Source organism: Erigeron canadensis, chromosome 2 (genome assembly GCF_010389155.1).
Source record: "Erigeron canadensis isolate Cc75 chromosome 2, C_canadensis_v1, whole genome shotgun sequence".
Lineage (NCBI taxonomy): Eukaryota > Viridiplantae > Streptophyta > Magnoliopsida > Asterales > Asteraceae > Erigeron > Erigeron canadensis.
The window spans coordinates 7,346,827-7,367,992 of NC_057762.1; the positions used below are offsets into that span (position 1 = coordinate 7,346,827).

The following is a 21,166-nucleotide window of genomic DNA, read 5'->3' on the forward strand; positions in this document are numbered from 1 at the left end:
TAACTCTCTAAACAAATGCTTAAAACAACCAAGATAGCTGGCATTAATGCCATTGTTAACTTCACATTCGATGCTAACAATAACTAAACTTGAAATCTTTTTTGAGAACCTTATTTTACTAAAAGAACTATTTTATGGACTTGTGTGGTATTAAACTATGAAACCAGTAATCGGCGTCACGGTTTAAAAAAGCGGTTTTGAGGCGCATTTTGAGGCACGACGTACATGTCGCGTATGAGGCGGCGCCTCAGGGTGGACTTTTGGTACGTACGCCTCTGGTAGATGAGGCAGTATGGAAGCACAAGAGGCGTTTAAGCGGTCCAAGGCTTTTTTTTTTGTGAGCTGACATTATTTTTGGCTCCAAATATTGGAGCCAATTATATATTTTTGGAGGCAGATCCTGACCTAAAATACTCTAAACATCCATTAATATAAATACACAATAATATATGCGATTAATATTGGGCGATCCATGAATATAAAGATATCCTAACCTAAATAATTGGCGATTAATATCTGATTGATTCGGTCCATGAAGATTATGACTTGGGAGATGATGCAAATTATGTTATTTGATTGATTATTAACTTTATTTGATGTTTAGCATTTTCATTTTTAATATAAGATATTAGATATATAACTTCTATATTTTTTTTATTATCGTCTCGACCTTACGTCTCGGTTTGCCTCGAGGCAAGCCTTTTGAGGCGAAGGGAAAATGCCACGATACTTGTTTCCGTACATTTAAACCTTAGTCTGCGTGTCTATGGTGTGTGCGCTTTGTTAATTTGTTGGGTGGCACCTTGGCTACACGGTGATTCATATTTGTTTGCATGTGTGTTTTTATATATTTAAATATGAATAATGATGTGATATATAGATTAATTGGGTTTTCGCCTATCAAATAAGAGACTAAATGTTTTTTTTTTGAACATTAGACTAAATGAGTTCAATATATTACTAGAGTGTGCTAGCCGTGTTGCTTAAATGGTCGATATGATTAGGCAATTGACTGCAAGTTATTTATCCTAATTTAGTAATTACTCCGTAAATGCTTTTTACTAATATGTTTTCCTTTTTTTTTTTTTTTTTTTTTTTTTTGTGAGTTTTAATAATAATAATTGTAATTTTGCAAAACCTCCGAAGAACCCTCCCTATGTTCATCAAAATCCACTTTTACTTTTTCTCTCACACACACTTTTTCTTTTATATCAATAAACATTCATAGGTAATCTATATGAAGTTCCTCCGTTCAATCTCCGGTAATATATTTCTTTCTTTCTTATTATTATATATCAATCACTAATTCACTATATCTAATATAATCATTATTAATTATTTATTATTATTATTATATCTGCAGCAGCAGCAGCTAACCGGCAGTCACTGGTGAGAGCCTTAGGCGGCGGCGGCGGCCGTCGTAGCTTTACGGCAGTTTCCAGTGATGAGTACGCCAAGAGAAATTACGCAAACAATGTCCCTGAATACAACACTGTCATTGGATCTCTCATTTCTCAACGAAGGCATTTTCCATTTTCCAATTACTTTACTATATATACAAAGAATGTTAAAAGGACACCATTATTTTTGTATATATATATATATGAGAAAAGTGAATATGTGGCTTTTAGATATCTAAGCTTAGGTATACAACCCCTTGCATACTAAATTTTAATATTTATTGTATAATATATAAATAATATATATGTATGTATATATATATAGATATGTAGCCTTTTTTTCCGGGTGAAAGAGGTTAGGTTAATGGGTATGTTTGTGTACAGGAACTGGTTGTTGAGGGATGTATACGATGATATGATGTTAGACGGAGTGAAACCTGAAACAGATACTTTTCGTGCTTTGATTGCTGGTAGTATGAAAGGCGTTCGTTTGCAGGATTGTTTCTTCTTCCGCGATCAAATGAAATCCATGGGTTTGATTCCTGATGTATGTTTTCGTTCATATTTCGCGCCTGTGAATTTTTTTGTAGCTCCTTTCGGCCTTTGTGAAGTTATGGTTAAATGAATGTATAGCTTGTATAACTTTATGGTATACCGGCGTGATATTTTGGTTCTTTAGTTCTGTCACTATTGATTTGCTAATTATACTATTATATTTTCTGGTGGCTTCTGTTGTCTCGTTCTCTTGTTTTTTAATGCTTTCTGGACATTGGTTGATTATGTTATAGGTTGTTTTGTACAACTTCATGATAGCAACATGTGCAAAGTGTAGCAACTCTGTGGAGGCCACACGGGTATGTATTTCTTGTATCCGTAAGTATGTGATTGACAAAGAATTTCAATCGTAGAAATATGGTAGGGTATTAGCTAATTCTAACCAAGTTATTTTCTTTCTATTGTAAGATTTTTGAAGAAATGAAGAAGCTTGAAGTCAAGCCTAATGAACAGACGTTCATTTGTTTGATTAATGCATGTGCAGCCACTGGCCGTGTAGATCAAGTGTATGATTTTACTTTTTTTTTTTTCAAAAAGTTTTGATCTATTTGCTGCTAATCCTGATGTACCACAGTACATTAATATACTTACGCTCTTAATTTTTGTATAAGATCAAAGTTATGTCAATTGCGGATGTTCTTTGTGATAGCCTGCTCTATGAGACTTTGACCTTAGGCGAAACTGTTGCTTTCTCTAGCCGCTTCAATGTGATAGCAATTGTGATTTTGATATATTATATTGGCTTAACATTTCAGATATGCAATTATTCGTGATATGACTGCTTCTGGTCTTGGCCTAAACAAATTTTGCTATGCGGGCCTCATTGCTGCACATAAGAACAAGACACCATTAGCAGAAGACACGTCTTCCAAGGTAAATCAAGAAACTATCTTCAATAGTTCTATGTACTTCATTGTTTCCAGGAAGTTTTAGTGTTTTCATTTTTATGAAACAGATTTTAGAGCTTGTTGAGCAGTCCAAAGGATGGTCTTCGGTAGAACAGACAAGGGGCAGTGCTGAAAATTTCATGATGGGCATTTCTGAGGAAGAATTATACAACATGCCTACTGCTAATTATATTCACCGGAGGGGTGGTTTTGTTCAAAAGTTCTTCACAGTATATCATGCTGCCTTCCATGCTTGTGCCGATCTCAAGGATGTCCAGGTAACATAAAATGGCTCTAGTGACTCGTGTGTTATAATTGAATGTAGACCTTTGTTTTATAGTCATGAAATGCAACCGTTACCAATTTATTGTTTAAAAATTGCTTTCGCTCCCCTCTCCCCCCTCCCCCTCCCTTTTTGCTGTTTTGGAATACTAAATTGGGCTCTAGTTATCTGCATCTAAATGTATCAGACAAATGAGAATGCCACTTGACTATGACGATCCTATGCATCGTTCTATTGCAGTATAGCTATTATTTTCAAGATTCAGTGGGTTTTAGTACCTGACCGGACCTCATATTCACCTGATCTCTTGGGAATTCCTTTATGGGAATCTCATAAGTCTTAACACAATGAGATTCGGTGGGTCTAAGTAACTATGCAAGATTCAGTGGTTCCAAGTACCGGACCTCATATTGACCTGATCTCTTGGGAATCTCTTATGGAAATCTCATAACACAATGACCTAGGTAGCACCGAGACGGGTACGGCGAAGAGGTATGGGGACGATAGAGGTACGGGAAACGGCAAAAATGAAAAAAACGAGATACGGGTAATACAAGGATACGTCAATAAAAAATAAAAAATATATTAAAGAAAATTCAAAATAAATAGATATTGATGTAAAGTATAAACTCATAACATACTACATGTTTTGAATTTCCATGTTCCTCCACTAGTACCTTGCTTTTCAGATTTAGTCACATACTGCCACAATGGAGGGTCTTCTGATGTTGATGATGATGATGATGATCCTTGTGTTTGTGTTCCTTGAGAAGCCATGAGAGAATGATCGAATACGTAATATTGAGATTTTAGAATCTTATTGTTAAGTCGATTTAGATTGACCTGATACCCTGATGTTGATGAATGTTGTTCGATGATAATAAATCGATGTATATGATGATTAATTGAGTTTTGTTAGCCTGATATGTATATGTATATACGTCTTATAAGGCCATAATAAGTCGGTTAGAGTTTTTAAATGGTCCAGTTATCTAATTTGAAGAGAACACAAACACTTAAATGGGCTAGGAAACGTCCCCATATTCAACTGAAACGTCCCCAGACTTCTTCTACCGCCATCCCCGAAATCCGAGACGTCCCCCTGCCGTTTCCTTGTCGTCCCCTTCCCCGGGATGGGTACTCTGACCTTTCAGGCGTCCCCGTGCATCATGCGTGCTATACCATATATTCCCGTTAATCGTTTTTAACTTTCTTGCATGGTTACGTACTTACATGTGCGCCGCTGCTTATCTTTATCCCATGATTAATGTTGCAGGCAGTGGATGCTCTTTTGGAGATGCTTAGGAAGGATAATAGAAATCCCGATGTCTTCATATGGATGCAAATTGTGAGGTAATAAGTTTGATGAATTGATTATATTGTTCTTTTTGAAGTGCAACTGTCTATTCTACATGATAGCGTTGAGGAGCTACCTATAGTTGTCAAAAGCGAAGGCGACCTCAAAGCGCAAAGACCCCAAATAGGGCGAAGGCGAGAGGCGCAAAAAAAGCGCACACCTGGAAAAAAAAAACGCACTATATATAAATATAAAGTATTTATATATAGTGAAAAATAATAGTAAAAAAAAATCAGATATCAGTTATAATGCCAAATATCATTCAAAAAATATAAACTTTTCAACCAATAACTTCAAATTATTATAAACATATATAAAAAATATCATAATTTTTCTTCCCCCCATTTTATATTTTCACTCTCTTTCATCTTCTTAAACAGACTATGGTCACTCATTTTGGCTGGAAAACATTAGATCTAGCCACGATTTGGCTGGATCTTGAATGATTTGGTCGAATCTTGACCTTTTTGACCGCCGTTGACAACCACAGTTGACCGTCGTTGACCGCCTTTTTCATGGTCGACTTGGGCCTAGTGTTTCAGGCGCTGGAGGTGCGCCTTGCCCGCCTTTTGCGCCTAGGCGCAAGAGGCGCTCGCCTTTGAAGTATTGGTTAAGATGAAAATAATTTCTGCCTGTTGATTGATCATATATAACTTAGTTATTTCTTAGAATTTAGTCTGACTAATTGCCTTCTATCTTTTCTGTAACTCCTGATAACAAGGTGTTACTTGAGTGCCGGAGACATTGATCGTGGGGTTAAAGCTTTTGAAGACTACATGAGCGTCGGCCCACCTATGCATGAGCTTTTCGCTGTAAGTTTAGGATTATGGTATTGGAATTTTGAACACAAAATTTGATTACTTTGATGCTTGACATTTATCTTCATACTTGTAAAAATCAAATATGCAGCTGGCACTCAAGAATAACATCCACTGCTTAATTTTTTCTTTCTTTCTGTAGACTCTTATAGAGGGAGCCATGACTGGTTATACACCCAAGGGTATGCAAGTGGCTCTGGACAAACTGGTAAACTGTTGCTACTTTGATCTCGTATGCTCTTTTACATTTGTTGATACTTGTTTAACATGCTGCAAATTGTTTTTGCTTTGTTGATTCAGACGGAGATGAATTCAAGGGGCATGAGTCTAAACGTCACAACGGGTAATGCTCTCCTTCTTGCAGCATCTGGTGAAAAGGTAAGCAAGATACGAAGTGTTTACAATTTTGGCTTATATTGTTGATGGTTTTGCTTGTGTGATTTTTAAAATTGTTTTATGTTCCAGAGTGGAGGATATACAATGGCCAATATGGTTTGGGATCTAATGCAAGCGCGTAATATAACTCCATCTCTTCCTGCCATTCAAGCATATTACTATGGTTTAAAGGTGAGTTTATCGTCATTTAATATCCGATGATGGTTTCTCTGAAAGCAGAGGTGACAAAATGGGTGGTCTTGGATAATGGGTCAAATTTGATGTGGGTTAAAACAAGTGTGGACAGGTCAAACATTTTTGTCCATAAAATTTCAGTAAATTCTGAAAAATTATGATTTAGACATTGAACAGCGTTTGACTCATTTGACCCGTTTACATTGTAGGGAAATTTTCTTTATTTATAGTTTACGTGTTTGACTAATTTGACCCTTTTTTTCATTGTAGTGAACTTTTTTTCATTTATAGTTTATTTACAGTATTTGACCTTTAGAGATGGAATGTAATATGAATTGGCCCATTTCTAAGTAAATGGGTACAAATAGGTTTTGTGGGTCTGTGCTTATTCTCGTATGAACTCTTGTTGCATGGAATTCTAGGATCGAGACATACCTGAAGATGACCCAAGGCTGATGCTGGTGTCTCGTACTTTTGAAAACGTACGTGGAAGATCTGGAATGATCCCTGGACAATTTGGAGGACAGTTTGGAGACAGGAGATGAAGTTATGCTCTCTGAAAGTATTTCCTTTTCATTAATTTGTTGTACTCTAGGCAGAAGTTTAGATATTAATATTGGCTGATTAATTATTTATTTTCCTCTTGAATGGCATTATATTAATGCGCTGACATAGTTATGTTATTTTTACAAGAACTTTCAGGCTGCAAATAAAAGGTAATCCAGACTGCTTTGCACTTTAGGGTTTTTTGATGTAAATTGGAACCACTCGGCCGAGCTGTAAATTAAGATAGCTGACTTGTTATTGGCTCGAGTCTTGATCCAAATTATATCTGATCGTTCCATTTATGACATCAAACTTTTGATCCGTTGATCAGTTATGCAATGCAACACAGACATGTTTAATACACGAGGGCCGAGGAATAGCCGTATCTAGCTATTCAATCTTGCATGTATTGAAAAACACACTTATGTTAACTTATTGAAGTCATGAAACATGAAATTGCATACATTTTAAACTAAACATCGAGAATCCTCCATCAAATACAAATATATCTGGCAGTAGAGTCGAATGATCATATCTATTCTAAGCAAAACCAAGACATTTGCACAGAGATCGTTTGAAAGAGTATCTAAGAAGCTCAATCTGGCAGCTTCTTTGTATTTTGTTTGGGCAAGAACGCGACCTAAGACTTTTGTAACAGAAGAAAAGAACACGAGACCAATTGATTAAAGCTGTTTTCTCAATAGTTTAGTTGAAGCTTCTGACATTTAAGTTTAAGAAGACGAGCCATGTGGAAAAGCTTGGGCTGCTTGGAAGATTCCTGTTTCTCTTATGATTACAGAGTAGATGATGTTTTTATTCTTGTCTAGTCGTGTTATGGTAGCGTTTAGATAGAGTTGGGGATGGTCTGTCATCCCCCATTTAGTTTTGGTTGTTGCAGTTTGCATGTATATTCTCTAGTCAACATGCAACTTAGCCATGTCACTGTTTTCTTAGTGACTGTTGTATACTCATCGGGGGTAAATCAACCATTTATTCAAAAAAGTGCTTTTTATATACGGATTGTTACTTATTATGGATGTAACTAACTATGATCAAATATCTATGTTATGTAAAGATCTTGTAAAATTTCTACGTCATGTAATGAAGTTTCAAATTCCGATTATTGGATGTACCCGACCAATCAAAAACTTACACGTGACAACTTATATGGTTACCACATATACCCGGGTGCATTCAATAACCAGGATTTGAAAGTTCATTACATTACATAGAAATTTGACGACATTTTTACATAACATAGACATTTTGTCATAGTTAATTACATCCAAATGTATCCTAACCAACTCCACTTAGGTGGCTTGGCCAGGGGTTTTTTCTAAATCCACTATGTGGGCCCCGAAGGTGAGTTTTTCCCAAAATTTCGGGTTCGAGTTTTGGGTTTCCCATCTCAAGATATTTTCCATGAGGAGGAAGTTGGAGGTCCAACAAATTGCTAGTTAAAATTGCCTACAACATGTTTGAATCGAAACTAACTTTACAAAAATAAAAAATAAAAAATCTATTGCCTCCTTCCTCGGGTGAGAATCATACATGCTGCTATTTAATCTTCTCAGTTAACGGAAGTATAAGATCCGTTTCAATTAGTGTATGGCATTCTTTTTGTGGTTTTTGGAGTCTGACTTTATCTGTCAATGTTTGAAGGAGTAGGAGACGATGCTTCAAGACATGGTACATTATGCTTTATTGGATTGTTTCATGATGACTTTGGAATATTGGTTAATAATATATATCCAACTAAAAAACCAGTCTACTAACAATTATGATATTTGTTTAACCTCAAAGAATGATATCAAGAAGAATATTAATGTATTACACTTGTCATGCAATCAACTTGTTTAAATAGTATTTAGGCTGATCTATTAATAGAATATATCATTTATCAACTTGTTTAAACAATATTTAGACTGATCTGTTAACAGAATATATCATTTTCCTTTGTTAATACTAAGTATCATAACTATCAAATATGGAATTGGTTTTATGCTAAAGAGGTCTATCTTGATTAAAGATCCTCTAAAGTGAAATTAATTTTATTAAAGTTAAAATTTGACTTTGGATTAAAATGAAAGTTAAGACTTAGATGAGTTTTGTATGACCTTTGTTTTTTTTATTCAAACGAAAAGGTTACCCGTATAATGCGACAACAACAACGGGATTGGTGATCTAGCGATGTGTTTTTTTTTTTTAAATTTAAAAGTAATTGATTTAATGAGAATAATGTAAAAATAATTAATTTCATTAAAGGTATTATAGTTATATTATGTGCAAATATTTAAATTAATTGATAAAAGATGATAATTTAGTTATTTCAAGGCTGAAAGTTAAAAGATGAAAAAACGCTAATTTACTTTATAAAAGAATATAGATGGTCATAATACACCCAACTTTACTAATAAAGTTAATTTTAACTTTAAAAGACCTCAATTCGACTATATTTTAACTTTAAAGGATCCCAATTCGACATCAACCAACAAAATAATACCTCTACTTTAAAAATGTCTTGGTTGGGCAAACAAAAAAAAATGAATACTTATTTCGACACAACCTTAATTATAAGGCAAAGAATATATTTAATTTTTGTGTGTAAAGTTATGTTGGAAAATGACTAATTAGAAAAGCATACATGCATTATGCTGCAAGACAAAATCAAAGCATTATGTATTTGATTGACACCACTTGAAAGAAAGGAAAAAAAGCACATAGTAAAATAGGTTACCTATTAATATTATAAGACATAGATAGAACCACAATCAATATACAAGAAATGATATTCTCGGAGAACCACGCCTGCGCCTGCATATATATTACATGCTTCAAGATTCATAAATAATGATATGTGTATATATATATATATATATGCTTTCTAAGGTCAACTACAACAGCCACCACTCTGAGCAACTGTTCTATCTTTTGGTGCTGTGCTTTGAGGACGTCTATGTACAAACTTGATCCCTGATGACTAAATATTTGGTAGTCACCCAAAACAAATAAACTCAGCAAACTGGAAAGTCTTGATAGAACATAGTACATCTAAAATGAAGAAATCTGGAACATTAATTACCTCATTGGACAAATCAAACACACCTTCCTGGATCTTCTGGAGTATCCTTTCTGCAGTCTTCAAAAAAGCCTGTACAGGATAAAACAGTTAGTTTTACATTCAAAATCAATCTGGGATTAGGTCTAGTTTATATAAATTTGTGTGATGTGTCCATCAAAATGGAAAGCATGGGAGCCGCAGATTAAACATTGAGAATCAGGGAACGTGTATAGGTGGCAAGATAGGAAGGTTGCAGGATAACAAGTTAAAATGAGTGAGTTTGAAACAGGGAACTTGTTACTTTGTAAAACTATTGGGTTGGGTTGATTCGCACACTTTTTAGACCAATTTTGAAATAAGTAATGGGCTAATCATTACTAACAAATCCGTATTACTACTTAATAATCCTAAGTCTTTGAATAATAATGGGCAACATTGAACTCATCTGACCTGTTCCCCCTTTCAGCTAGCTATTTTTCTTCTGTTTGACCCATATAATTCGTATAAAAATTAGCCAAATCAATCCCTTTAGAGGTAAATGGTAGAAATGAAAACTTTTAAGAATATATAAAAAAAAGCTACCTCCTCAACATGTTGTGATGATCTTGCAGATGCTTCCAAGAACAGAAGCCCATTTTCTTTTGCAAACTGCTCTCCTTCCTCTTTGCTGACAGCTCTTCGGTGGGAAAGATCACTTTTGTTTCCTACAAGCATGATAGTCATGTTGGGGTTGGCATGCTGCCGTGCATCTTCAAGCCATCCAGCAAGATGATTGAAAGTTTCTCTCCTACACGAAAGTGAGGTCAAAACACACAAAATCACAACCAAGTAATATCCTAAAATATACATGCAAAAATCCAAAAACAAAATGTAACTGATATGGAACAAGATATACTACAGAAACAAGAAAAAAAAATAGATCATCAATATGTGAAAATATAGATGCATGAGGGATATATATATATATATAATAGTCAATAGTACCTAGTGATGTCATAAACCAGAAGTGCTCCAGCTGCTCCTCTATAATATGACCTAGTGATTGATCTGAATGATTCTTGTCCAGCCTGAGTCAAAACTTACATTTTAGATCAGGACTCTTGAGTCGACATACATTTGCAGTTGAGAAGCAAAACATTGAAAGTCAAAATAAGTGACGACTAAGAAATTTGTTACAACAATCACACGTTCTAAAATTACGTATGTTGTCATTACATCAGATGCAGAGTTATATTACATAGAATGATATATCATTCAGTCTCAATCATCTTTCTCTATACATGCACTTTAATCTTTTTGAAATAGTTTTCCTAACACAAAGTGTCATCATAAATGTTTCATTTCATCAGAGTTTTTGTTGTGACCAACTTTCTATTCTTCTATTTGGTCATTGTAGCCAACTTTTTCATCGCTCGCCATTGTTATCTCAACTTAAAAGGCTCAAGTTTTCAAGCTTCCAACTTCAATTATTAAACCATTCATCCAACAATATACTCGTTATACAGTCACTCTTGTTGGATAGTTTTCTACGTTAGTACTATCCATTTTAATAAATACCCTTTCAAGATATTACTAGTGTATTTTATTTTCTTTCTAAACTTAAAACCTCTATACATATTTTCTATCTATAACATTCATTGAAAACTTTCTTGTCATCTCCACATTAATTTTCAAACTTGCACTAAGGTGGATACGTTCTTTAACTTCTTTCTAGATCATCTTATTTTCTAATTTACATTCTACAATTTAGGGCATGTATCAAAAGACCTGCAACAATTCAAGATGCTTGCATATTACATTTCGTATCTGCTTCCTTTGAGATTATTTTAAAGCCATCCTCTTTGGCAAACTCATGTTTTATTTTACACTTAAATATTTAGACTTCTCATATGCTTTACCCGATTTAAACTAAAAAATACAGACGGTTTGCCTCTTGTAATTAATACACTAGCAGAACCCCCAAAGCTTTAGGCATATCCCCTTCCATCTGTTTCCTTAGTGATCACTACAGATATGCAACAACCACACTTAAACAAATTCACATCCTTCAAAATCTTTTCCTTTTTTTGTAAGGGATTTTATATTTTTTTTCAAAAGCACAACCTATACCATCATGATCATCCATAAATACATTACTGGAAGAATCATCTTTACTGACATTACCCTAATGCTTGATATAAAATCATATTACTTTTCCCTTCTTGCTGCACAGTAGTCACTTATTTTCTTATATTAATAAAATATATCAAATTCATCCCCACTCGAGATTTCTACAGTTAATACTCGGGTTTTGGATATGACTTCCAAGCGTCACGCTCTCACCTGCCATTCCTTCTTGCTGCACAGTAGTCACTTATTTTCTCATATTAATAAGATATATAAAATTCATCCCCACTTGAGATTTCTACAGTTAATACTCGGGTTTTGGATATGACTTCCAAGTGTCACGCTCTCACCTGCCATTCTATACTATCTAGAATAAAGATACATCCATAATTGGCTCAATTATGCATCAATGGGACTTTTTTTCTATCACTTATGTTCCTCACCGTGATACTTTCACATATGAAATTTCTGTTAGTCAACACCAGCTAATTGAGAGAATTATTAATTCTCTTTACAAATAGCCTCCCTCTTTCTATTCTGAATAACCTTGTTGTCATTAACAAACGGGATTATTACCTGTGAATGTAACTAACTATTTGAGAATGTCTATGTTATGTAAAGATCTCGTAAAATGTCTATGTGATGTAATGAACTTTCAAATCCTGGTTATTGGATGTACACGGATATATGTGGCAACCATATAAGCTACCACGTGTAAGTTTTTGATTGGTCAGGTACATCCAATAATCGGGATTGTAAAATTCATTACATGACATAGACATTTTACAAGATCTTTACATAACATAGACATTTGATCATAGTTAGTTACATCTATAGGTAACAATCCCTTAACAAATTTCTAGTTGTAGACAATTTACTTGTCAAACTTTAAACTCCACTTAGTCATTCAAGTGTTTCTTTTGTTAATGGCTTACAATTAACCTTCCATGGGCTTAAAGAAAACTTATGATGTGCCTTTAGATTTACAAATTCCATATTCTAATTGATATAGCAAGTACTATGCTTCATCTTAACCTACGACCAATTTACTAAACGTTTTATTTTTGGGAAACTTTTAACAACTTTTTGTAATTTTCATGAATTTTATCAAATTATAATATATACTTTTTTTTTTTATATATATAACTTATTTTCCAGAATCTAATTTGCAATCCCAAACCCTACACTTTCAGCAATACTTTTATCATTTTCCAGTACTTGACTTTTAAGCCCTTTTCATTTCAAATTGCATATCGTAAGTACATTCAATCCTAAGTAGTCAAGGACATAAATTTCGGTGTTTCGGTCACGGACTGGTATACGAAATATCGTTTTTTTCGGTGGTATTTTGGTAATTCTAATATTATATATGTATTTATATATATATATACATAAATACGAGTAAAAGATAAAACCTGGAAGTGCTGAAACAGAATTCACCGAAATTTCAGAAATTTCGGTAATTTCGGTGGTATTTCGGTCAAAACCACCGAAAATTTCGGAAACGATATATAAACTGAAATTCAATACCGAAATTATGTCCCACCACCGAAAACCGAAATTTCACCGAAATTGATAACATAGATTCAATCAAAATAGTTAGTTTCAATTATTTTACTTTGAGCTCCATAATCTTATTATAAGAAAAAGTAACAATGTCCTTTGACTTGTCTTAAGCATATTCCAAACTCATTCAGATCCAACATTCCTTCAGCCATATTCTCCATTTACATATCTGCCTGCCAAGTTTCAACTGCAACTTCATAGCTGATCATACACCACCTTCGGTGCATATATTTTCCCTTGTTGCTCACACATTAATAATTATTTTTGCCTTGCTTAAATTCTTCTGTCACTAAAAAGGCATTATCTCTAACTTCCTCACATCTACACTCTTTTATGTCTCATTTTCTAGCTTCATAAATATAAACTTAATCCCTTTTCTACTTAATTTGAACATAGCGAACCCTCAAGGTTTATCTTTATCTATTTAATATACAACCGCTTGGTTTGAAAAAACATGCCTCAGGCAAGTCAAGAGGCGACCATTATGAGTAGTTGGGTAACCCTTTCATACATGTAGGCGAGGTACTTATAGGAGGCGAGTATGAGGCAACGTCTCGGGACTTTTTTAGTGAGGCGAGAAGCGGTGGCTTCAGTCACTTCATATTAATTAGTTCCTTTGTCAGCCCAAATCAAGTTTTTACTTCTTAGTCCACATAAGAGAGAATTATTTAAGCCCATTCATTTTTTATCACTAAAAAGCCGATATTTCTTTTTTGTTTTCCCCATAACCAAAACCCTCAGCTGCTTTCTCTAACAATATAAAAACCGGGTTTTTGCTCTCTGTATATTATTCTTCTATACTAATGTCCTTCATGGCCGTTGCAACTATTAGAGTATTTAATTTTACATGTAGAGTAATTCATGAATTTGCACAAAACGACGCCTCTTATACGTGCCTCTCCTCTAGCCTCGCCTACACGAACCATGTCGCCCCCAGATGCCTCGTGCCTTTTCAAACCAAGTACAACCGTATGTGATATATATTCAACATACATTGGCCAAGGTATCACATATTTGTCTCTGATCTCTTAGTGAAACTCCAGCCACATTTGTTTCACTCCTTAAATTAAGCCATAAAATCTTCTTCCATACTTTTGTAATGCACTTTGACTTTACAAGTTTACATTCGCTTAGTTGTTCCCTATGAGCTCTAGAATTCATGCTTTTGTAAGTTTATAATTGCCCTTATTTCCGTGACGAGAAACCAAATATAGTTATAGCTTCATTATCAGCAACAAAAAGTATTTCCTTAATACCAGGTTAGAATTATCAGCTGATTTAATATCCAATATGCCTGTCTCACTACTAATCTATCGATATCTGATCATCTAATATTATAACACCTATACCTCAATACTCATTCTATAATCATACCCAAACTCATACTCCCATTTCCCTTGAGTAGCTAAAAGGTACTATTGCCTAGAATACCCACATACTTTGTCATTTGCCATTACTTCAATGGTTTTTTGACCCTATTGGGACCTTACAAATTTATTTTTATTGAATATGAGATTTTAGAAATCATAACATTTATGATTAGATTTCTAAAAGTTTACATTAAAAGTACACTATCATAGTTCTACTATAACCAAAAAACAGAAGATTAGTAAGTATATGTATGTCTGTATAGAACCTAAACTTAGGTATAGGACTTCTCACATACTATTTTTTTGATATTTATTGTATAATGAATAAATGATTGCCCCTCATGCTTTTTATGGATTAAAACACTAAGATGTGTTCTATACCCAAGTTTAAGTATATGACCGCCACATATTCTCATTCCTCATAGTAATAACATAAAGCCACATAGCAGTATAGAATTTATTTTGGAGGTATGGTTAATTAAATAATTAGTCCACATTATATTCTAATAATTATATCATCATGTCTTATATATGTGGTAGTGGAGATATAAACAAAGTAATAATAATAATAATAGTAATATATACAGTTATAAAAATCATCATCATTATCAATACCATCACAACTAAAAACACTAACCAAATTAACAACAACAATAACAACAGGACCCAATCCCTGCGCGGGGTATGGGGAGGTAAGCTGCATGGTTGTAAATATCGGATTTATCGGCCGATATATCGGCGATATATTGGTTATCGGCCCTTCACCGATAAGAAAAATGACTTATCGGGCAATTTATCGTTTTGGTCAAATTTCGGTCAAACTCGGCACTTATCAGTCAATATCGGCACTTATCGGTCAATATCGGTCCAAAAAAAAATTTGACCACTTTTTTTTATTAAAAAAAACTGGGTTTTTATCAAATATTAGGGTTTATTACATTCTCTAATTCAATTTTTTCTATTTAATTTTTAATTAATTCTTTAACTTTTGAGTTAATCTTTAATAATCTTTTAATTTCTAGTTGTAAATTGTAATTACTTTCTTTACTACCGTTTTTTCCTTTTGAATATAGTCTATAGATACTTAAATTTCGAAACTTTAATTGTAATTATTTTCTTTTCTACAGTTTTATATTCTAATTATTAATGTATTGCATTACGAATTGTATATATTGCTATATAACTTTTAGATAAATTCCTTTACATTTTAGGGTATCCGATATATCCCCGATATATCCTATTTATCGCTTATCGGGGGTCGGCCGATAATAAACCGATAACCGATATTTACAACCTTGGTAAGCTGTAGACAGTCTTACCTCTACACTAACCAAATTAACATTACATAAATAATCCTCATCTTATATACGAGTATACGACAATCTAATCTTAATATATTATATAATTTAATAATAATAATTATTATTGTATTATATATTGGAAAAACAAAATAATGATTAAAAAGCATAAAAAGGGAGGGAAAGGGGAAGGCATACAGTGTCCCAAATCTGAAGCTTGATAGGGCGGGACTGAACCTCGACCATACGAGCACCGAATTCGACACCGATAGTCAAATCATGAACTGGTTGAAACCTTTTGTCGGTGAATTGCAACAGCAAACACGATTTCCCCACGCCTGCCACCCATCCATTCATTATTATATACATATATATATACATAATAATATATAAATACTAGTAATACAAGAGAGTTAGAATAAAAAGAAAAAAGAAGACCTGTATCGCCGATGATGATGTATTTGAAAAGATAATCGTACGACATTCTTAAAACCCTAATTATTAGTTTATTTTTGATGATAATTAGATTATGATGATAGAAGAGAAAACACTAAAAAGTTATTGTAGTCAAGATTATTTTCGTTTCTTTTCAATGTTTTTCTTGTGTGTATTTTTTGTAGGTAGGTAGGTAGGTAGGGAGGGGGGTTACGGATGTTTTTATAGGGGTGTGTACTTTATTTATGCTGGCAAGGAAACTTGACGTGGCAGATACACTTTTGATTATCTATCTTCCTAACAAGTTTAGAATCCCCCCTTTTCATATCCCAAATTAGCCTATTCTATTGTAAAATTACAAATTCTACCCCAACTTGTCACACGACTAAGATTAAGGTGATGATTGTTTGTTTAACGACTTAATAAAAAAGTCGTGACTTAATTAAAAATACTTAATTTATTAAATCGTTAAAAGTGTTCGTTTCTCTACTTTAATTTACAAAAAATAATTGGATTAACTTAATCCATATAGACATTATATATTAATTCAGTCACTTAATCAGTTCAGTTACTCAATGGTTAGAAAAACAAACATGTCCTAAGAGTGATTTGGGTACGGGAACTTAGAGATGTAAATAACTTTACAAAAATTAATAAAAAGGTTATTTTTAGGTTTTATTCAAATGATTTAAAAAAACCTTTGGCTTTTGCTTGAGATGAGGATTGATCTTTTGACCTTTTTTTTCAAAGATACAATGTTAACCACTTGATCCAATCATCTTACCTGACAAGTCTTTAATTTTAATAACAATTCATATTCTATTCGTATGGATGTGTAACAGTAAATGGTTTCTAAAATGTTTCAAACTATATTTAAGTCGGCTTTTTACTTTAAAGTTTGTGTGGGGATGAAAAGAAAAGAGTGCGTTTAGTTTTGAAAAGTGGTTTTTTTAAATGAAAAACAAAAGGAGATCATGTATTCTTTTTAGGGATTTTCTAACTTATGCCCTAAGGGTGGAGGGAATACCTCTCGGGTAGGGGTTCGGCTACCCCAAACCCGATCGGTAACACCGTTTCATCCTCTCGGGTATCATTCGGGTACTGTAAATCGGGTATAGGATTGAGCTTGGAAGCCGACGAGTGGGTATGTGAGAGAGACGTTGGAAAGCAAGTGGGGCCCCCACATTTGAACGTTAGCCAGATTTAAAAAAAAAAAAAAAAAATTTTACCCCTTTACTTATATAACACCCATCTATTTCACACACTACATACTAAATTTATCTCTTCTTGTTACCATCTTCTTCGATATTTCTTATTACTATCTTCTTCTTCCAATTTTCATTTCACACACAACTTACTTACTAAAATGGACCTTCGTGATTGTAAAATGGTCATCCAAACCCACCTCAATTACGACTCCAAACACCTCTCTGATGTGAATAACGTGATTTCATCCGTTTCTGAGAACAAAGCAGCTTACCAAGCCGTAATCGACCGACTTACTGCCCCGGTTTATGCTCCTAACAACACCGAGAGTGAGCATCTTGTATATCTTCGACAGAAGATCGACTGGCTGAATCAAGTTATTTTCCAACTAAGCGTCGCGTTTTCAACGTTGACCTGGACGCTAGATCACGGGGTATTCTCACAATCGAGTGTGGGTGGTGGTCAGGATGTACCTTACTACTCTGACCCGGGAGAGGAGTACGTTTCTCCTCAATCCGGCGACGACGCCGGGTCTCCTAAGCCCTACCGCTACATTCACCGCAACGACGGTGACAACACAGTTGACTCGGACTATTCCGAGTGTTAGTTATCTATTTTAGTAGTTTATGAAATATTTTTATTATATGTTTTTAGTATTATTTATGTTTTTATTATGTGTTTTTAGTATTATTTATGTTTTTATTATGTGTTTTTAGTGTTATTTATGTTTTTATTATGTGTTTTTAGTATTATTTATGTAATGTGGTTTTTTTATTTTAATGGAATTAAGTTTATGTTTTATGTTTATATGATTTTTAATTATTGGTATGATAAAAAAATGAAAAAGAAAATGAAATTGGGTAAGTTTAATGAATTGGGTATGTATTACAAGTGATTTGGGTAAGGATTTGGTAGAATTGGGTAGTTGTGAGTTGGAGGGTTTTGATTGGAGGAAGGATTAGATAAGTTAACCAAGATGGCAACCATTCCCTACACACTAAGGGCACACCTAAAATGCATTTATTATATAAGTCTTTTTATTGAAACTAACAATGCATATTATTAATCTTTTTATGTCCTTCACTTGCTAGCGCGGTGGTTGGACACCCTGGATGTTGTAACAAGGGTTACATGTTGGAATCCCACCCCGAGCATTGTTACTAGCCAATATTCTTGACTTGCGAGTTGAATTTACTGGGTGGGGCGGGCGGGGGAGGGGATCGCGTAGGCCCTCGATATCCAGTCCGGATACCCATGGTCCGAACCTTCACTGTTCTTAAAAAAAAATTATATTAATCTTCTTCTTTTTACCATATCTACCCTTGCATTCTTGAGTTTTATTTTGAAGAGATAAGAAAAGAAAGGGTAAGAAACTTTTAGTTTTTGTATTCTTGAGTTTTTGTTTTAAAAGAAAGGGAAGGGAAAGAAAGGGAAAAATAGGATGTTTTGATCCCAAAACTTTCAAGGAAAAGTGGTGAAATTATTATTATACCTCTCAAACGTATATAAAGGTTTTAATTACTACAAGGCTATAAATGTAAAATTGTATCTTTTTATCCTTTCTTTTCCTTCCCTTCTAACTCAAGAATATATTTAACTATCAACTTTCTTTTCTTTTCTTTCAACTCGAAAATGCCTCTTTTTTATGTAATTATCTATCCTTTCTTCCCCTATCCAATCTTCTTCTTTCTTTTCTTTTAATAAAAACTCGAGAATACAGTATTATTCCCTCCTAATTTTTTCCCTCTATTAATTAAATATCTATAATTCCCTCTTAAACTATCCCAAATCACAATTTGCGCCATTTTAAAAGTCCTTTCACATGTAAAGTACTTACACCGGCTCCTGTTCTATGTCTACTATATACACATAATAATTTAATACCGTTTAACTCCATCCAAAATTAACGTGGGGTTTATATTGTTTACATTCAAATTTAACATTCTCATAATATGATAACAAAAGTATAATAAGTATCACTGTCGTTGTCTGCCGTTTTACATTAGATCATTTTGAAGTTATTGGTGAACAAGAGCAAGGTAATAAGTATCACTGTCTATTTTTTAAAATTTAAAGATATAAAACTTATTAATCTTTTATTTTTATTACAGATGGGTGGACATATATTTTTTGCTCTAAATGAGTTTCCTGTTGAAAAAGATGCTATTGAAGAACCATTCGTTGGTCAATGTTTTCTAAGTGAAGAAGAGGCTCTTGTCTTTTATCAAAATTATACGAAAAAGAATGTGTTTTCTGTTCGAAAATGGAGGTCTGTGAACAAGAAAGGGGAAAGGAAAAGGCGTGATTTTTTTGTCATCGAGAAGGAAAAGCCGAGCCTAAGAAAGACTACACCAAAAAAACAAGAAACAAAGGCTATGTAAGATTTGAATGCAAGGCCCACATGCGTATAACATTGAGAAGAATTAACGAAATTTTTCCGGAAGAATGGTAAGTCACTAAGTTTGTTGCGGAGCACAATCATGTTTTGTTGTCTACTCAAGAGGTTCGATTTCTTCCATCTTACCGTAATATTACATTAGAAGATGAGAAATGTATACTTTTATTAAAAGAGGCAGGTTTGTCCGTTAGACAAATTATGCGGGTGATGGAGCTTGAAAGGAATGTGAGACATGGAGAGCTTTCTTTTCTTAATAAGGATGTCTATAACCTTTTTACCAAAAATTTTAGACTACAATCACAGAATGATGCAAGAGAGCTTTGGGAGTATTGTAAAATGCTAAAACTAAAAACCATAACTTCCAATATGCATTTACACTAGATAGTGAGAATAGGCTAGAGCATACTTTTTGGTATCATGCTCACTGTTTTGAATTGTACCAAAAGTATGGAGATGTGGTGGTATTTGATACTACATATAAGGTGAATTCATATGACATGTCATTCGGCATATTTGTTGGTATGGACAATCATGGAAGAACCATATTGTTTGGGTGTGCACTTCTACGTAACGAGAAACTAAACACATTCGAATGGCTCTTTAAGATAACTATATTCTTGTTTAAATTTTAGTACTTGTTGATATTATATCTTTACTTACAACTTCTTATAGTTACTCTTTTTTTTTTCCAGAATTTTACTAAATTGATGAAAAAATCACCGAAAATGATAATGACCGATGAAGATCCTTGGATGAAACAAGCAATTGAAACGAAGATGCCTTATACTAAACATGCATTTTACATATGGCATATCACTACTAAGTTTAGTAGTTGGTTTACTTCGGTGTTAAGAACTGAGTATTTAAATTAGTGCACCGAGTTTTACAACTTATACAAATTAGATGCGGTTGAAAAGTTTGAGCAACAATGGCCATTAGTAATTAGATTCGGTTGTAGACTTTGTAAGTCTTCTAATCACAACTTCAACAAGTGTCCGGAATGACATGTTTCTAATGATGCTAATAATGGTCAAGCAGCGGCTAAAAGGAAAAGTCGATATGGACAGTGAACTGAATTGTAATTCCATTCTTCATTTTAAATGTTGAAAATGCTTCTTTTTGTTATTTAGTGAACTAACTTGCAGTACTTTTGTTGTCATATGCTGAACTTAGTTTTAGAGGCAATTAAAAAGTACTTGATTAGAACAAAAGCCAACGTTAGTTTACATATGAAAGGACTTTTAAAATGGCAGCAAATTGTGATTTAGGATAGTTTAAGAGGGAATTATAGATATTTTTAATTAATAGAG

General features: G+C 33.7%; 2 protein-coding genes and 1 pseudogene across 2 annotated transcripts; 2 read left to right on the forward strand and 1 right to left on the reverse strand.

Moving 5' to 3' along the window:
• The first annotated feature begins 1,160 nt into the window (after positions 1-1,160).
• On the forward strand, positions 1,161-6,628 carry LOC122587315 (pentatricopeptide repeat-containing protein At4g35850, mitochondrial). Its single transcript, XM_043759447.1, has 13 exons — positions 1,161-1,262; positions 1,364-1,523; positions 1,785-1,947; positions 2,189-2,254; positions 2,364-2,461; positions 2,711-2,828; positions 2,911-3,120; positions 4,402-4,478; positions 5,204-5,294; positions 5,443-5,508; positions 5,601-5,678; positions 5,766-5,867; positions 6,293-6,628. The coding sequence occupies exons 1-13, from the start codon at positions 1,238-1,240 to the stop codon at positions 6,413-6,415; spliced, it is 1,377 nt and encodes a 458-aa protein (XP_043615382.1). The 5' UTR covers positions 1,161-1,237; the 3' UTR covers positions 6,416-6,628.
• Positions 6,629-9,137: 2,509 nt separating this feature from the next.
• LOC122588979 (ras-related protein RABB1b-like) lies at positions 9,138-16,447 on the reverse strand. The gene is made up of 6 exons (XM_043761204.1): positions 16,256-16,447; positions 16,016-16,155; positions 10,462-10,544; positions 10,060-10,264; positions 9,499-9,567; positions 9,138-9,396 (listed from the first exon to the last, which is right to left on the reverse strand). Exons 1-6 carry the CDS (start codon positions 16,299-16,301, stop codon positions 9,307-9,309), a joined length of 633 nt encoding a protein of 210 aa, XP_043617139.1. The 5' UTR covers positions 16,302-16,447; the 3' UTR covers positions 9,138-9,306.
• Positions 16,448-19,569: 3,122 nt separating this feature from the next.
• LOC122587625 lies at positions 19,570-20,860 on the forward strand (annotated as a pseudogene).
• The last annotated feature ends 306 nt before the right edge of the window (positions 20,861-21,166 follow it).

Bases quoted from the DNA above. Each gene is read 5' to 3' on its own strand.
- LOC122587315 (XM_043759447.1), top strand. From the start codon at position 1,238: ATGAAGTTCCTCCGTTCAATCTCCG. The intron at 1,263-1,363 runs GTAATATATTTC...TTATATCTGCAG, and splicing joins GTTCCTCCGTTCAATCTCCG to CAGCAGCAGCTAACCGGCAG. The intron at 5,295-5,442 runs GTAAGTTTAGGA...TTCTTTCTGTAG, and splicing joins CTATGCATGAGCTTTTCGCT to ACTCTTATAGAGGGAGCCAT.
- LOC122588979 (XM_043761204.1), bottom strand. From the start codon at position 16,301: ATGTCGTACGATTATCTTTTCAAATACATCATCATCGGCGATACAG. The intron at 10,265-10,461 runs GTACTATTGACT...ACTTTCGTGTAG, and splicing joins CTGGTTTATGACATCACTAG to GAGAGAAACTTTCAATCATC. The intron at 9,568-10,059 runs GTAGCTTTTTTT...TATCCTGTACAG, and splicing joins CATCACAACATGTTGAGGAG to GCTTTTTTGAAGACTGCAGA.